The 17,094-nt window shown below is 43.7% G+C and overlaps 1 protein-coding gene across 3 annotated transcripts; it reads left to right on the top strand.

Annotated features, from left to right (window-relative positions):
* The first annotated feature begins 2,499 nt into the window (after positions 1-2,499).
* hdlbpa (high density lipoprotein binding protein a) lies at positions 2,500-16,693 on the top strand. Of its 3 annotated transcripts, none has more exons than XM_079220979.1 (27): positions 2,500-2,622; positions 5,047-5,164; positions 5,256-5,422; positions 7,350-7,565; positions 7,654-7,860; positions 7,973-8,188; positions 8,293-8,499; positions 8,597-8,704; positions 8,802-8,906; positions 9,096-9,174; positions 9,547-9,686; positions 9,770-9,874; positions 9,969-10,082; positions 10,187-10,273; positions 10,364-10,495; positions 11,284-11,502; positions 11,767-11,988; positions 12,077-12,295; positions 12,430-12,568; positions 12,678-12,829; positions 12,917-13,021; positions 13,212-13,346; positions 14,018-14,161; positions 14,290-14,469; positions 14,721-14,837; positions 14,953-15,084; positions 15,200-16,693. In XM_079220979.1, the coding sequence occupies exons 2-27, from the start codon at positions 5,086-5,088 to the stop codon at positions 15,287-15,289; spliced, it is 3,816 nt and encodes a 1,271-aa protein (XP_079077105.1). In that variant the 5' UTR covers positions 2,500-2,622; positions 5,047-5,085; the 3' UTR covers positions 15,290-16,693. The 3 variants fall into 3 exon arrangements, with proteins under 3 accessions (XP_079077105.1, XP_079077106.1, XP_079077104.1); XM_079220980.1 differs by having other exon boundaries at positions 12,675-12,730; XM_079220978.1 differs by having other exon boundaries at positions 12,675-12,829.
* Positions 16,694-17,094: the final 401 nt, after the last annotated feature.

Raw genomic sequence — 17,094 nt, 5'->3', positions numbered from 1 at the left:
AGGAATTATCCTACCTTGAAACGTGTGATTACTAATTAATAAAGACTTTGCCACCTCGTCTCGTCTGATTTTTCTGCATATCTGTCCGCTAGACGCGATTTTATCTACCCAGGGTTAACCAGCGGATACGACGTTAACCACATTTTTTAATCTTACGTCTCATCTCACGACGCCGTGTAAACAAAGAAGTGCTGAAGTTGTACAACAGTCTGTAACTGTTGGATATGAAAATAAATTATGTGTAATCGGACTCTTTGACGTGACGTTGGAGGATATGATTGGTGGGCGGCACTGGTATATATCCGTCAGCCTTCAATCCCACCTTCTCGCCAGTGGAATTTCATCTCAGCTCCTGCACCTTCAGGGCAGACGAGAACATAAAAGAAGTAAGTACTCCCCTGCTTTCTGCTCGATATCTCCGCATCGTCGCCGCGCACGGCCCCGGCCCGTGGTATTCATGGCACACATATACTTGTTGGGAAGGCAGCTTGTTGGTGAACCTTGGTCGTTACTCGGTGTTCTGGCCTGACTCCGTGTCGCTTCTCCTGCTCAGCTGTATGCCTACGTGGACTTAGCGAGCTAGGAGAACTCACTGCTAACGTGAGCTCGCGAGCTAACGCTACACTTCAAACTTGTACTTTTTTACGACCGTGTTAGCGCTGGCTAATGTGTGTGTGTATATAAATATATCTATATAAAGACACTTCCCCTGTGTATGAAGGCGACAGAGTTATTACGGGGCTTAACCGTCCAATCCGCTGTTAGCTTAATGCCATTAGCTGGCTGCGGTACAGCTTGAAGTTGTGTGTCGGGCTGTTTGAGCTGCTACATGTAGCCGATGAGCTACGTGTCACACCACAGGCAAAGTTTTTAGCAAGTTTGCTAGCTGGCGTTAGCTCGTTTTTTTATTTTTTGGAGCTCGTAATCCACGCCACGGAGAATCCTCCGATAAACATGCTGCTTGTACGAATGTGATAAACACCCGGCATTATATCGGCGTAACTGGCCGTTGAGTTCACGTTAGTTTTTCCTCCCGTTTCGGTAAAAAAAAAAAAAAAAAAGCACGGTTGCTCCAAGCTAACCAACGTAACGGCGGCTAGCACGGACCGTAATGTGTCGTTGGCAACTGTCAGCCACCGGGTTAACCTGATATTGTGTTAGCTAGCAGCTCCACTAACCAACTACTTAGAGCCTTAATCTGGGATTTGTGTACAACGTTATATGGGCTGGAGGGGGGCCATGCCTGCGGCTAACGTTAACGCAAACGCGACTAGCAGCAAGACGAGCTCGTCAGCGTTAACTCGAGCAGCTCGTTTAACGACCTCGCAGCGTTTAACGCCAGATCATTCGTGTTTGATAGATGTATTTCCTTAAACTACGTCGGGTGACCCCCCTCTGTATGGTTGGGCTTTATTGTTTTTTGGAGCTTCTGACTAATGTAGATTAAGTCGTCAATTAAAACGCAAAAATGCGCCCTTGACATAGTGACGTTAAGACTCAAAAAAAACAAAAACACCTCACATCACTGTGTTGTAATTCACACGTGTCATTTTAAGCCATGGAGTGGCTGACTGCTGCTGGTGTAGACATGGGTAATAACACTGAGTCGTTTGACTGGTGTTAAAGGGAACAGGCCATGTTGTGTTGCTAACACGACTAGGCCACACACAATCTCGTTATAATGGTACGAGTTTGTCAGTTAACGTTATATCGTTGTTATTCCCACGTTATAACTAAGTAGGCTCCTAAAGGGCCCGTTTTACCTCAACATACATGGCAGCCTGTGCACAGGCTTGGTGTGGCAAGCTAGCAGAATAAATGCAGATCTTTGAATGACTATTTGAATTGTCATGCCATGTCTAAATTACTACACAGACGTTAGAAATCAAACTCTTTTTGAATTGGAAACCCTTCACTGTGGTTCTGACACGAGAGAGCAATGGCCCATTTACCTGGTTCCCCACAGCAGCTTCATTAATAAAGATGTGTCCTCCTGTTTGAGAGGACAGGGTTCAGTCACATAATCCAGATGCTTGTCAAGGGAGTGAACTCATTAATGCCCATCTTGGCATCAACTTTATCTTAATGCTTTTTAATTTCTGTATTGTTACAGTTGTCTGAGTATTTTGGCAGTATTTGTGTTCTGCTTATCTTACTAGAAGCACTACTTTTAAACGATATACACAAGTTACTTTAACACTCTGGAGTGATGCTGACTTTGTATTTGTTGTCTGAGGTTTCCATTTCATGTCTTTTTGCTGTTATAACTGTTATAGACACAAAACAAATCTGCTATTGGTATGTCATTAACCACTTCTAGTAGTTTTTAGTTAATGGGGCAGGATGCACACATAAGCAATAATTCAACTTGATCATACAGATATTTTTGAGAATACAACATTATTTTTGTGTGCACGTATATTAGCCCGTCTGTGCATAGGTTTCAATCGGAGACACCTGAAATAATTATTTATTTATCTGTCTTTGAAACTAAGACGCCTTCTTGGTTCTTTCAATACAGCTGATCCCTTTTTTCTTTCTGGTCTTTAGGCAAAAGCTGGCAGGCTGACGGGAAATTGCATCTTTACAGGACGGATTATCTGGTAACTGACCAATTAGCTGGTAAGTTGTTACAACTATTAGCATTGTGAACTGCTGTCACTAATGCATACCATTTTGTTTACCCTAAATGGGACCCTGCCCACTCCAACCACAGCTTGAAAATTGTCCCGTAGTGATGAAGTATAATTAGGTTTGTGGAGTAGAAAGCCTCAGCACTTAGGCCGTACAGCGTTTTCTTACTGACACTTGGCACAAGTATACATGGAAATTCAGAGTAGTACTTCACTTGTTAGCATATGTATTTTCACCGACAGGGGACACTGAAACTCCAAAGCAAGCTGAGAAACGTAGCCATGATGTGTAAAAAACTTATTTAGTCCCAGAGTCCTTTAGTATCTATCAAACATTGTGATTCATTAAAGAAATCGCTGTTTTAACTTGAAATAAGATGGATGTTCAACCTCCCTTCTACTCTGTTTTATTCGGGTATTTATTCAATTTAAAGCCGACCACAAAGGACATCGTTTTATTTTCAGTTTTTAAATACACCTAGTCTATTCTGGAGGAAGGAAACTTGAAATAATCCTGAGCCATCGCATTGAAAATCCACCATTCTATATAAAGTGTGTTGCGAACCTCACACTCAGTTTAAATATGCTTTAACCTGTTAAGTATTTTGAGTCTGTTTAGCATTGGCGTGGCTTTGTTGTTCCTCCTCTGGATGACTGTGACGTGCTTTGCACTTTTTCAAGCCACAAAAATGGCATCAAGGCGGGGGACGGCCTACCTCCAAAATTCACTTAGCGTTGCTGCAAAGTTGTTCCCGTGCTCGCTCAATATCGAAATCCATACAAAATGTTTGATTTGAGGTTTAAATGAAGGATATTCACTTGGCAACGGGGCTTGCAAACAGTAATGAGTGCTGGGTCGAGAGCAGCCTTAAGTTTATGAAGCCTGACAAGGAAGAGGCCACTAAAAGGGTGGTCTGAAAATTGTAGGTGGGGAAACTGCCTGCTGAACTGACGACTGCCATGTTGAGGCTCCAAGTGATTTTCCTTAAATTGCCTGATCTGTAAAAAAAACTTTAATATCAACAACTTATCTGGGAGTTTCTCCGTGCTTTTAGATGAATTTCAGGTGTGCTTGGGGGTAAAAAAATCCATCCTAAAACTATTCACATTCCTCTGCTCTTGGTCAGCCAGGATTTAACTGTATTTGCCAGCCAGGAAAACAGAGCAGTGACTCCTGATGATAAATTCTGCTTTGTTTTACGGTAAAGTGGAATCAAGTTGTAGCCGTAGCGCTTGTTTGTTTGAGCAAACTCTGTCAACAAATCAGCCCTTTTAGCTTTAGTCAGAAATCATAATAGCTGTCGGAAAAAGTTGTCTTCAAAGACCCTCGAGGTGTGTCCCCCAGGACATCAGAGCTTCCTGTACTGCGTTTTTTGTTGTTGCTTTAATCCTATCCAACATGGACGTACACAGGGGTCAGTGGGGGAAAAAAATCCTCTTAACCCTGGAGCCTACTCACTAGGTTACACTTCTTAGAATAGCACTGGACAAAGACGGTCGCAACAGAAGACAAACAGGTTTCTTGCAGAGAGACAAAATGTTCTGTCGCTGTGGCCCTGCCCACACCAGTGTTTTCTTTTGTGGTGCTAAGGCATTATCTATTTACTCTCCAATCAGTCTCTGCATACTTTTAACACAGTGCTGACATGCTAATGTGACAAGAAGTGTGGTTGTGTGGTGAAAGACGTGTTTTCCTTTGATAAAGGCAGATTAGATAATGGCAAGAATCCCAAAGTCCGCCTCTGATAAGCTTGTATAACATTCTAAACCTGTACATGTGACACATGCAGGGGTTCTGTTACCTAGTTTTCATGACACATAAGTGCATGCCAAACTCAATTTGTGAATTAAATAAGGAGCCAGTCAAACTTCTATTTCGCCGTTATTGCTGATGTGCAAAACCTGTACAAGGCGATTACAACATGCTAATGTGTACCATATTTACAAGAACACGATATAAATAAGAGCGATGATGATTGTTAATCGATTCCTTGGATGTGAAGCAAGTTGCTGTGTAGGTTAGACTGATGCCAAACATTCATAACCCTTTGGAATTTCTATTTTCCATTTTTATAACAAGCTTGCACTAAGAAAAGGGGGGAAGAAACAACATTTAATTGGCAATAATTAAGTTTAAAAAATCTTGTTAAAGCTCCTGAAAACATGTTTTATTTCTTCCATAGTTTCATCTTGAGCATTTTTCTTTGACTACATCTTTTCAAATAAACAATCAATGTCAAAGTTTAGAAGAAAAACCTCCTTGGGGCGGAGTAGCAAAGTTTGAGTAATATACTCGTGTTCAACAATACCCATCACTCGTAGTGAGGAGCTGATTTAGAAAATAGGTGTTTTAAATATGATGCGCTTCCTGTTACGAAACCCTTTTTAATAGTAATGCTTCCTTTCCTTGCAGTGGCACACTCGGACTCTGTGTAAACGTGGGATTTTGACCATGAGCTCAGTCGCGGTACTTACGCAGGAAAGCTTCAATGAGCACCGCAGTGGGCTCCGTCCAGAGCAGATTGGCGGTGGTGAGTTTTTGGATTTTTAAGATGACGCTTGATTTGTAAAATGCAAATGAAAAGCCGTAAGTGGATTTTTTTATTTTTTGTCTGTGCTCAGCTCCTGGGGCAGGACCCAGTGCTGGAGAGGAAGAGGATGCGCTTCCTACCTACAAGGACGCCTTCCCGCCTCTGCCTGAGAAGGCGGCCTCACCTGAGGGCACCCAGGAAACTGCCAACGCCTGGACATCCAAGATCCGCCCTCTCAAGTCTTCTGTCATCACCCAGGTAGAACGCTTTTTCTGACGTTGCGAAGAAATTAACTGAAAGGTTTGTGAGCTCTTGTATGAATATGTTTTGTAATTTACTGATTTAGTATTTACTTGTTTTCTTGGAGAAGGTGGATCGTTCATCCACCTTCGTCGTCGTCTTCAGTTGGTGGTCTCCGACATTTCCCAGAATGCAGTTAACTATTTCCCCGAGAACATGTCTCAACATGTTGCACTGAATACGCTGCTGGTGTTTAAACCCGCAAGGCCAGCCTCAGGAACTTTCCCCAGGACCGAGGAACCGTTTGAGGAGCTGCAGGGACCGGGGTCTAAATTAAGTTCTGGGGACATTTTAATCCTCATAAAGGCCCCGCTCGGTGGGTAGTACCTTCTGAGAGTATGGAGACTTTGGGGATGTGTTTTTTGCTGGGATAACGATCGCTGATTGGTCAAACACGCACACAGCTCACTTTGTTCCACAACATTAAAAGTAGAGTTTTGTTAAAGATTCCTGTAACTTTCTGACTTTCTCCACTTTATATTTTTAGTTTTTAACAAGAGGGAGAGAAAAAGAGAACGAGGTTGGGTGAGCGGTAGAAGAGAGCGGTGTTGTTGTGAGTGAGAGAAAAGTTTATATTCTGATTGTTTCACGGCAATTGTGTTCAAAAGCAGAAATGTAACCATTCAACACTCGACATTTGATTTAATGTGGAGACAGACACAATCTTAATTTTCCTCCTCTGCGACGTTTCCTCCTGCATAGTATTTACTGATGGATGAAATGCAGTGAGACAAAGCTATGTGTTTTCTTTTTCCTTGTTGAACACTGCAAGTTGAACTGCCCAGTCTGTATATGCCCCTCCTAGTCTAGAGAAAAGGGTTAATCATGCAGCAATGATCAAAGCCAGATGGTCTGTTCTTGAAAAAAAAAAAGACAAGTTGAATGCATTAAAATTACAAAGTACAATTTATTTTTATTTTTTTTGTGAATACTTATTATGATAACTGATAAATAGCCAAATTAACCTTTTCTACTGCAGACTTTTTGAGTTGAAATGGCAGGAAAAACACAAGTGTAATAATAATAATAATAATAATAATAATAATAATAATAATAATAATAATAATAATAATAACAACAACAACCTGAACTACAGATATAAGCAGTATGCCCTGACATGAGCACACTACCAGGGCCCTGGAACAGAATGCCATGCAGTGTTGGTTAATCTTATAAATCACTGCCATGTCAAAATATCTGCTGTAAAAAGGCCTCTTAACTAAACATTAGGGTTACAGAATGTACAGCATACCGTACACTAACATGTTATTGGTGCCTCTAGCATACTCCAGTGGTTCCTAGTCTGGATGGTAAAAGTTCTACATTCATTTCTATGGCGTCTCCTTTTCAACTTTTTTAATTCTTGTTAAATCTTGGATACCTTTTTCAGGCCTCCACAACTAAAAAGGAAATCCCTGTTTGGTTGAACTCTGTGGGAGTAAGGTAGACTGAGTGTTTGAAGGGGGCACAAGTTAAACAAACGATTGGGAACGACGAGCCAATTCTGTGCTATTAGCAGTTTTATAGTGTCATTTAAAAAAATCAATCTTTTTATTGCCTGCCTTCAGTTTTGGTTAGGATTGGCTTCGATTAAAGACTGTGAGAAATATCTTGAAACGTCCTACTGGGAAATTGAGACTTGAATAAAAAGCTGTTAGGACAGTGAGTTTGTTTCTAGAACCCATTCACTCATGCTTATACCCTACACTGTGTGTGTATGCTGCATGCATGTCCAAGATGAAGCCCTTCCTTTAGTAGTTCAGGGGTGGCTGGAGTCCAGTTTCAAACTGTGTCTTTGTCTTCAGTGCCAATGGGTCCTATAAAAGCATTTTATTCTGATATAACAATTGTTCATCACACCAAATTGGCGGTTTTCTTTTCCCAGGTTTTCCATGTGCCGCTAGAAGAGCGCAAGTACAAGGACCTCAACCAGTTCGGGGAAGGAGACCAAGCGAAGGTCTGCGTGGACATCATGCACAAGACCGGAGCCCACCTGGAACTCTCCTTGGCAAAAGATCAGGGTCTCTCCATCATGGTTTCTGGAAAGTTGGATGCCGTGATGAAGGCCCGCAAGGAGATTGTGTCTCGACTGCAGACTCAGGTCAGGAGATCCGTATTGTCTGTGGTGACCGTATGCAGTATTAATGGTGGAGTACAATGGCGTCAACTGTTCACTTTAACCCCGGCAGGCCTCGGCTACTGTCGCCATCCCCAAGGAGCACCATCGCTTTGTCATCGGCAAAAACGGGGAGAAGCTTCAGGAGCTGGAGCTCAAGACTGCCACCAAAATCCAAATCCCACGACCCGACGACACCAGTAACCAGATCAAGATCTCTGGCACCAAGGAAGGCCTGGAGAAGGCCAAGCATGAGATCCTGTTGATCTCTGCTGAGCAGGTAACGCGTCTCCTGAGACGGTCAACTGACTCCATTAACGCATTCCCTCATATCGCAGCTTTTGGGATATATTGTTATTTTCTTTTGTTGTCCCCGCCTCCTGTACTCGTAGGACAAGCGTGCTGTGGAGAGGGTGAACATTGACAAGGTGTACCATCCGTTCCTCACCGGCGCCTACAACAAGCTGGTGGGAGAGATGATGCAGGAGACCGGCGCCCGCATCAATGTCCCCCCTCCGAGTGTGAACAAGACGGAGATTGTCATCACTGGGGAAAAGGAGCAGGTGGCCCTTGCTGTGACGATGATCAAGAAGGTTTATGAAGAAAAGGTAATGTTGAAATCCAAACCATTGCGAGGAAAGCCAATAGTGACAGATCGCACTAATTCCTTGCTCAACTAACTTTCTTTCTTTTCTTTTTTTTTGCATTGCAGAAGAAGAACACCACCACCATTGCGGTGGAGGTGAAGAAGTCTCAGCACAAGTATGTGATCGGCCCCAAGGGAAACACCCTGCAGGAAATCCTGGAGAAAACTGGCGTCTCCGTCGAGATCCCACCGTCTGACAGCAGCTCAGAAACTGTCATCCTTCGTGGGGAGCCAGACCGTCTGGGTCAGGCCCTCACTGAAGTTTACGCCAAGGTGTGGAACTCTTGAAGACACTCTAGCTACGACCTTTGACGTGGGCTATTGTTTAAGAAAAAGAACAGTAACTTAAAGTGAATGTTTCCTCTCGCAGGCAAACAGCTACACTGTTTCCTCGGTCTCAGCTCCCTCTTGGCTTCATCGTTTCATTATTGGCAAGAAGGGGCAGAACTTGGCCAAGATTACCCAACAAATGCCCAAGGTCTGTTGAGTAATTTAAAAAAAATAAATAAGATGTATACACTTTCTTTTTTCCCTCCTAAATTGTGACTTATTTCTTTCATGTATTTTGCATTCAGGTGCACATCGAGTTCACCGAGGGAGAAGATAAGATCACCCTGGAGGGTCCCACCAAAGACGTGCAGATGGTGCAGGGCCAGATTGAAATCATTGTGACCGATCTGGTGAGTACCTGGTTAACTAAAGAACTCTATCTAGACACAACGCCTGATCCACAATGAAAAGGCTTCTTTTCATGTCACGGTCATGTGCTACAAAGTAGAGGGTGTCTTCTTTTAAAGAGTGGCATTGTACAGAGTTACAGTTGATATATTCCAGAGATTTTCATGCTTTTGTCTACTTTCACTTTAAAGGTAAACCGTATGGACTTCACCGAGATCAGCGTGGATCCTAAATTCCACAGACACCTGATCGGAAAAGGAGGCGTTAACAGTAAGTACTGTGTTGCTGTAAAAGGCTGGTGTATTGAACTGCAACAGTGCAACTAGGGTTGTCGATATCTAACGCACTCGATGCATTGGTGCTGGTTCAACGTAGGATGTAGTAAATGGCTAATTTTGTGCAAATCAATTACACATTGTTGGGTTAGGGCAGTGGTGGCATTACAGGGGATATGCTGTTTTTAGATAATTAGATAAGATTCTTGGCGATTTGCCACATCCTACCTCCGTGAGATCGGCTTTTCTGCTGTTGCTTCTAGATCTAAGTTTGCTGTGATCATGATATGCATAATTTTACAAAGTGCAAGGAAAATCTGGATCAGTGTCCTTCTCAAGCCATAAGTTTATTGATCTTTACTTTTAGTCAACCGCATCAAAGAGCTGCACAAGGTGAGTGTCCGCATCCCCCCTGACAACGAGAAGAGCACCGTGATCCGCATTGAGGGGGATCCCCAGGGCGTGCAGGAGGCCAAGAAGGAGCTGCTGGAGCTTACAACACGCATGGTGAGCACGAACTTCGCAGGCAAGACGCTGCATATTGGATCCTGGTGTGCCGCCGCTAAATGCGCTCTTTCGCTCTCTCGCAGGAGAACGAGCGTACAAAGGACCTGATCATTGAACAACGTTTTCATCGAGCCATCATTGGCCAAAAGGGGGAGAAGATAAAAGAAGTGCGGGACAAATTCCCAGAGGTAAGTTGGTAGCGTTGGTAGCGTTGGTGGTGGGTTTGTCTGTACTGAAGCCGTTAAATGTACTCCCATAACTCCATGATCACATTTCTTCCAGGTCATCATCAATTTCCCCGACCCAGCACAGAAAAGTGACATTGTTCAACTTCGGGGCCCACGGAATGAGGTTGAAAAATGTGCAAAGTTCATGCAGAAGATCGTGGCTGAAATGGTAGGTCTTTTCTCTCGCATGTGTTATCTGGCGTAGATTTTTTTTTTAAAGCTAGTCTATTTTGGAATCCATAAACGTTAACTTTCAGTGATTCCTTTTGACAGGTGGAGAACGGCTTTTGTCTCTCAGTCCCCATCTTCAAGCAGTTCCACAGAAACATAATTGGAAAAGGAGGATCAAATATCAAGAAGGTGCTGTATATTTATAACATAATTCATGTACGAGGTCTTTGGGGTGTCCCATGTTTGACTGAAACAATATGTTTCCTTTCCCATTTCTAGATTCGGGAGGAAACCAGCACAAAAATTGACCTACCTGCTGAGAACAGCAACTCTGAGATGATCGTCATCACAGGCAAGAAGGCAAACTGCGAGGTCGCAAGAACTCGCATCCTGGCCATTCAGAAGGAGCTGGTAAGTGTGTGTGTGTGTGTGTGTGTGTGTGTGTGTCCCTCCAAAGCTTTGGCATTAGTGTTGTCATAATAACAAAACTGACTTGATGCCCTGCCTGAATATCTGTAAACCGATACTGAAACATACCGCAGCAAAACATAAGGAACTAAAAGATGAAACTTAAAATAATTTTCTTTATCAATAAATATATATATATTTAATGTATTAAATAATTGTTGTAAAACGATGCCAGTGCATGAGTGATATTTTTAGAGAGGTTTCCAAAACAAAAACTCATGCTCATAACTTCCGTTCTGTGAGATGTTGATTAGGGAAAAGCTTCAGAAATCGGGAAGCCGCTGCAGTAACTGTAGAAGGTGGTGTGTCTGTGAAGCGGACTGCTTTTCCTTCAGGGTCCGTTTCACATTACAGAGAAACACTGTAAAATAATACTTAAACCAATACTTTTTGGATTATGTTTTCACAGGAGATGCTTGGACGGATTCAGAGAAGATGGGGAATTTCATTTGGTCGTAATTCGAGCCGCATTGTTTTTAGTTTTTTTTTCATTTGTCGACTCTATCCTACCGGTTAGCGTTAGCCAATTCTCGGGACACGCAGCCTATTTTATTTGACTGCTGCGAAGATAACCCATGTCCCCGCGCTAATTCAAACAGTCATTCCTCAAATACCAGCACTGATTACATGGAATTTCGTACGTTTTTTTTAACTGCAGGTTATTGCGATACCTTGTCTGTACACCGCGCAGCACTGGTACAAATGCATAACTAGCGTCTTTCTGTGCTCAGGCGAACATCACGGAGATAGAGGTGTCCATTCCTTCCAAGCTGCACAACTCCCTGATCGGATCGAAGGGCCGCTTCGTGCGCTCCATCATGGAGGAGTGCGGCGGCGTGCACATCCACTTCCCCACGGAGGGTTCAGGGATCGATAAGGTCACCATCCGAGGCCCCGCGGAGGAGGTGGAGAAGGCCAAGCAGCAACTGCTCGCCCTGGCAGAGGAGAAGGTTTGTAGAAGTGTGACGGGTTGAACTTCAGCTGACCTCGCTAAACTGGCAGCCGTCGGACAGGAGCGCAGAGGGAGGGCCCTCTGTGCCTCACTGATCATACATTGCCGCCTGCTGAGAGCTTCTGTCAGCGTCCTTTCCGCTGTCAGAATAAAAACAAGCTTTGTTTAAAGTTTGCTTTGCCCGCTGCATTTTTCTCCCTCAAGATTAAATCATGTTCAGCCCATTAAAACTTAACTTCTGTTTTTCATATTTTTACTTCAGCAAACAAAGAGCCACACCGCCGAGCTGCGTGCGAAGCCGGAATACCACAAGTTCCTCATCGGGAAAGGTGGCGGAAACATCCGCAAGGTTCGCGACAGCACCGGGGCCCGGATCATTTTCCCCACCGCCGACGACCAAGACCAGGAGCTCATTACCGTGGTTGGCACTGAAGAAGCCGTGCGGGACGCCCAGAAGGAGCTGGAGGAACTCATCAAGAGTTTGGTGAGGCTCCAAATTTATATTTGAACATGGCAGGACGAGGGCGCATTTCATCTTTAGATTTTAATATGCGTTCGCTCTTTGGTTTCAGGACAACGTCGTCGAGGACAATATGATCGTCGATCCAAAGCACCACCGCTACTTTGTGGCTCGACGCGGCCAAGTCCTCAGGGACCTTGCCGACGAGTATGGTGGCGTGATGGTGAGCTTCCCTCGCACGGGCACTCAGAGCGATAAGGTCACCCTGAAAGGAGCCAAAGAATGTGTGGAAGCAGCCAAAAAGCGCATGCTGGAGATTGTTGAGGACTTGGTGAGTAGATGCAGCCTCGATGGTCTTGAAATGGGTTAGGCCAGTATTTCTAATTACATTTCTTTTGTTTGAAATGTAATTAATGTCTCTCTTTTTTTCTTCTTTCTTTTCTCCTATTTGAATGTCTTTTCCAGGACGCGCAAGTGACCATTGAGTGTGTGATCACTCAGAAGTTCCACCGTTCTATCATGGGTCCCAAGGGCTCACGGATCCAGCAGATCACGAGAGATCACAATGTGCAGATCAAGTTCCCAGAGCGCGAGGACCTGCAAGGTAAACGCAGACTTTGAAACGGAGTACTTAAATTACAAATGTTCTCAATAAACTTTGGCCAATCAAGTCGCTCTTTTTTTATTTTTGTCATTTTGTAATTCTTTAGCAGCCCCTCCTGCCGAGGCCCCCATCCAGGAGAACGGCGAGGCCGAAGCGGGAGAGGTGAAGGAGCCCGTCGACTCAAACGCGCCCAAAAAGTGTGACGTGATTGTGATCTCTGGCCGCAAAGAGCGGTGCGAGGCTGCCGTAGAAGCACTGAAGGTTGGCGTCCATAACGGAGCTCTTTATTATTAGTATTAGAGGAGCAAAGGAACCATTTGGAGAAATAATACTGTCTCCTTTCCTTAGGCCTTGGTTCCTGTCACTATTGAGGTGGAAGTGCCTTTTGATCTTCATCGCTACATCATCGGACAGAAAGGAAGTGGAATTCGCAAGATGATGGATGAATTTGAGGTGTGTGTGTGTGTGTGTGTGTGTGTGTGTGTGTGTGTGTGTGTGTGTGTGTGTGTGTGTGTGTGTGTGTGTGTGTGTGTGTGTGTGTGTGTGTGTGTGTGTGAACAAAGGGATGCACAATTTTTTGTATTTTTTTTTTTTGTATTTTATTTAGCTTCAAACTCTGAGTAACTTTGCTTTCTTCCTCCAGGTTAATATTCAAGTGCCTGCTCCTGAGCAGCAGTCTGATAAAATCTCCATCAGCGGCTTGGCTAATCACCTCGACCGCGCCAAAGAGGGCCTCTTGGACCGCGTCAAAGAGCTGCAGGCCGACCAGGAGGATCGGGTTAGTACTGCATTAGTATTGTATTTTTTTCATAGCTAGTGTTTTCAGAATTTGCAGGTATGTAGAGATGGAAAAAAATAACTTTATTAGACACTTATACGATATCGGAGGGAACAGCTAACGCTAGCGGAGGTTAAAGAAAATAGTATTGGTTGAAGGTAGATTATAACTATGGTGTGTTCAAATATGATCTTGTAAAATGTAATTGCAATGAGAAACTTTAATAAATGCAGTTGTTTTTCATCTTTCTCACATAGCTCTGAGCAGCTTATAATACACCCTTAAAACTACTAATGGCCCCCAAAATGTTTAATCAAAGCAAATATTTAAATAGAAAAACAGTCATATATTTTTCTATTAATTTTAATCCATTTTTTTGTGGTTTTATGCAAATTACCACCACAGAGTTGACAGTGATTTTGGGAATGTTGAAATTGGTCTCCGGCACAGTGATTTATAAAAATTACTTCTGCTGAATCTTTGTGGTGGCAGTGTAGATGATTCATACATGGAGCACTTACGTTGTCAAAGGCCAAGCTGAGTGAGGAAAGAGTTTAATGATTAACCCTTTTCCCCATTGATGGTTGACCAGCTGAAGTAGACATGAGTCCCGGGTGTCAAACCCAGTGGAGCGCTAACCTACAGTGTTGTTTACACCAACCTCTCCACAGGCACTCAGGAGCTTCAAGCTGACCATCACTGTGGACCCCAAATATCACCCTAAAATCATCGGCCGCAAAGGCGCCATCATAACAACCATCCGCACTGAACACGACGTTAACATCCAGTTCCCAGATAAGAATGATGAAAACCAGGTAAATAAGAATATAGGTAAAAGGTGAACTTACTCCATCAACACAGCAGGTGGTGCTAAATGAGCAGTTCATATCGTTACTAGCAGAATAATAAGTCATGGTGAATTTGCTGCCGTTTTCCTCCCCAGGATCAGATTACTATTACAGGGTATGAGCACAAAGCCATAGCAGCACGAGATGCCATCCAGGCGATAGTGGACGAGCTGGAGGAGATGATCTCCGAGGACATCACCCTGGACGGCAGGGTCCATGCTCGCATCATTGGAGCTCGCGGCAAGGGCATCCGCAAGATCATGGACGAGTTTAAGGTGAGGCTGCTAAGAGCGGACAGGAAATGTCCTCATTGGTGGAATACAACATACGACTCTAATAACTTTTAGAGCAATATGGAAATATGTTTTTTTTTTTTTTTTTTTTCTTCAAGAAAATAAAAATTCCAGTCAGTGCTACTTGGGGCTCCGCTTGGTCTTATCATTGAATCCCCACATTTTTGTATTCCTTTGTGTGTTTTATCACTTCAAATCTTTGATGCGGGTTGCTTGGTGTCTATATTTTCCAGGTTGATCTCAGGTTTCCTCAGAGTGGAGCTGCAGACCCGAACCTTGTGACCGTCACAGGTCGCCCCGAGCTTGTGGATGAAGCCATCGACCACCTTCTGAATCTGGAAGAGGAATTCGTAAGCTTTTTATTTGTTTTTTCATGCATGATGACGGTTGCTATAAGAAATGGCTGTAATGTTTGCCGCTTCCCACTTTAGCACTGACTCATTCTGTTTGTGCCGCTTTTGCCAGATGGCAGATGCTGTGGAGAACGAGACGAAGATGGCTTACATGAGGCCTCATGGGGGAAGCGCTTCCGCCATGGATGAACAACGTGGACCGTCCAAAGGCTTTGTGGTGAGGGAGGCGCCCTGGACTGAGCAGGTGAACATTAAAACAAATGTTTTTATTTTGTATTACTTGACACTGTTTTGAAATTGGAATCGGTCACACCTTCCTCCCGTAATCCCTGGTTTGTTTGTTGTCGTTTTACTTTCAGGCCCCTGACATGAGCAGCTCTGAAGACTTCCCCAGCTTTGGAGCTCCAGTGGCACCCAAGGCCTCTCCTTGGGGACCCAAGCGCTTCTAAGCCATGCTGCTATAGATGGGCCTAAACTAAACCGGACACAATCTCCCCCTCTATCGTCCCCCCAACCCAGCCCCCTATTAACCCGGACTGACCGCTGACCCTACGAGTCTTCAGTTCTGAGAATGTCATCCTTCTCTGTGTACTTATCCCACCCTGCCCTTGCAGATTCATCAGTCTAAAAGTGCTTTCAGATACTGTAATTGACTTGTGAGCTTTTGTATCTGCATTTAAAAATGCTCTTAACGCAAAAAAAGAAGAAAAAAAGGTTGCGTCTATACAGACGAGACTGACGTGTAAGTGTTGATTAGACCTGACATTTCATTGTGTTTTGAACTGTTATACCAAATTCAGCGGTGGCCAGACATGAGTTTTTATTTTATTTTGTTTGTTTGTTGTTTTTTTAGCTGCCCTTCTCTTAGTTGCCTTCGCAGGTTGGGGTAAAGGGATTGAATCACAGCTGGTGACGCGTTCCGACAAGATGCCTGACCGAGGAGGGGGCTGTTTCAGTAAACCCTCCCTCTTCCCCTCCTTCCCCCCCCGAAACCGCCTGCTTTAATCATGTAGCCGAGTGAGAATTGTCAGTCGTTGGCTCTCAAGCACACTGCAGTGGTCGTCCTCTTTGTCGCATTTGCGTGTTAGTTGTGCTTCTGTGAGTAGTGGCACGTACCTTGTAGCCTTACAAATTGGTAAACTTTACAGGGAAGGAGGGAGGGGGTGTCAGCCGTCGTAGCCGTCGCAGCACCCATTCAAACTGCCAGATGCTCGGAGATCATGCCCTGAACTACACTTCTTACAACACTATGGCCTAGAGCTCCAACGTATCAAACCTCACACTAACTGTTGAATGAAACTTTTTATTTTTATTTTTTTGACATTCAGAAGTAAATCACTATACAAAAAATCTAAATATGACCGTGTTTGTGAGCTTAAGCAGACCATCTCGTGCCAACTATCTGTCTAGTGGTGTCCTGTGTTACTCATCCTCTGTAGTGGGTCAGTGTCCAGTCCCTTTGTCTTCCAGTTGCTATGCAGATTGTTCTGTTCTAATATAGCAATGGCCCCTTTTTTTTTTTTTTTTATCAGCCTTACAGTTAGGAAGATACAAACCAGGTAGAGGTGATGTCTCGGTGCCTTTTTTAATGGCCGACTGGTATGTTTATTGTTCATGTGAAAGCTCTTGGAACATAATCCCCACCCTACCCCAGTTATCGTAATGAGTTTAATTTTGCCTGAGGAGTGCAGAGTTAGCTTGCTAGCTGCTAATTGAACACCTTGCATCAGCCTACCTTGGTTTTTATCCTTCTAGCATTGAATGAAAGATTATGCAAATACCATTGAAGTGAACGGTTACGGATGACACTGGAAAAGAAATTGTCCAAAAAGTCAATAAAAATTGAAAATCTCCGTCAGCGCTTCCTTGTGATTTCTTCCATAAAGAGCAACAATATTTGATCAATCGTGAAATGTTGCCACATAAAATGAATGCTCAGGGTTCTTTGCTCTAACCTCAGGCTTCTAGGGTTCTATGCTCTGATCTCAGGGTTCTAGGGATCTATGCCCCTCTATGCCTTTACTCATACAACACATTAAATACATTTGTATCCCCTAATGCAAATAATCTGTGATCTCTATTGGTTCTGCAAGTCACCAAAAGGGTCATATAAAGCCTGAACAGGGAAATCAAATTTACAAATCCCCATGTACTTATTATCACTTGTCTCCCAGAGCCAATCATTAACACATTCAAATAAATCATGAACTCTTTTGAGTGTGTCCAGTTCCTTAAAGCTGTATACCAAAGTTGT

The sequence above is a fragment of the Taurulus bubalis genome, assembly GCF_910589615.1.
Source record: "Taurulus bubalis genome assembly, chromosome: 7".
Lineage (NCBI taxonomy): Eukaryota > Metazoa > Chordata > Actinopteri > Perciformes > Cottidae > Taurulus > Taurulus bubalis.
The sequence above is the reverse complement of the archived record's forward strand: the minus strand, read 5'-3'. Positions and strand labels throughout refer to the sequence as shown.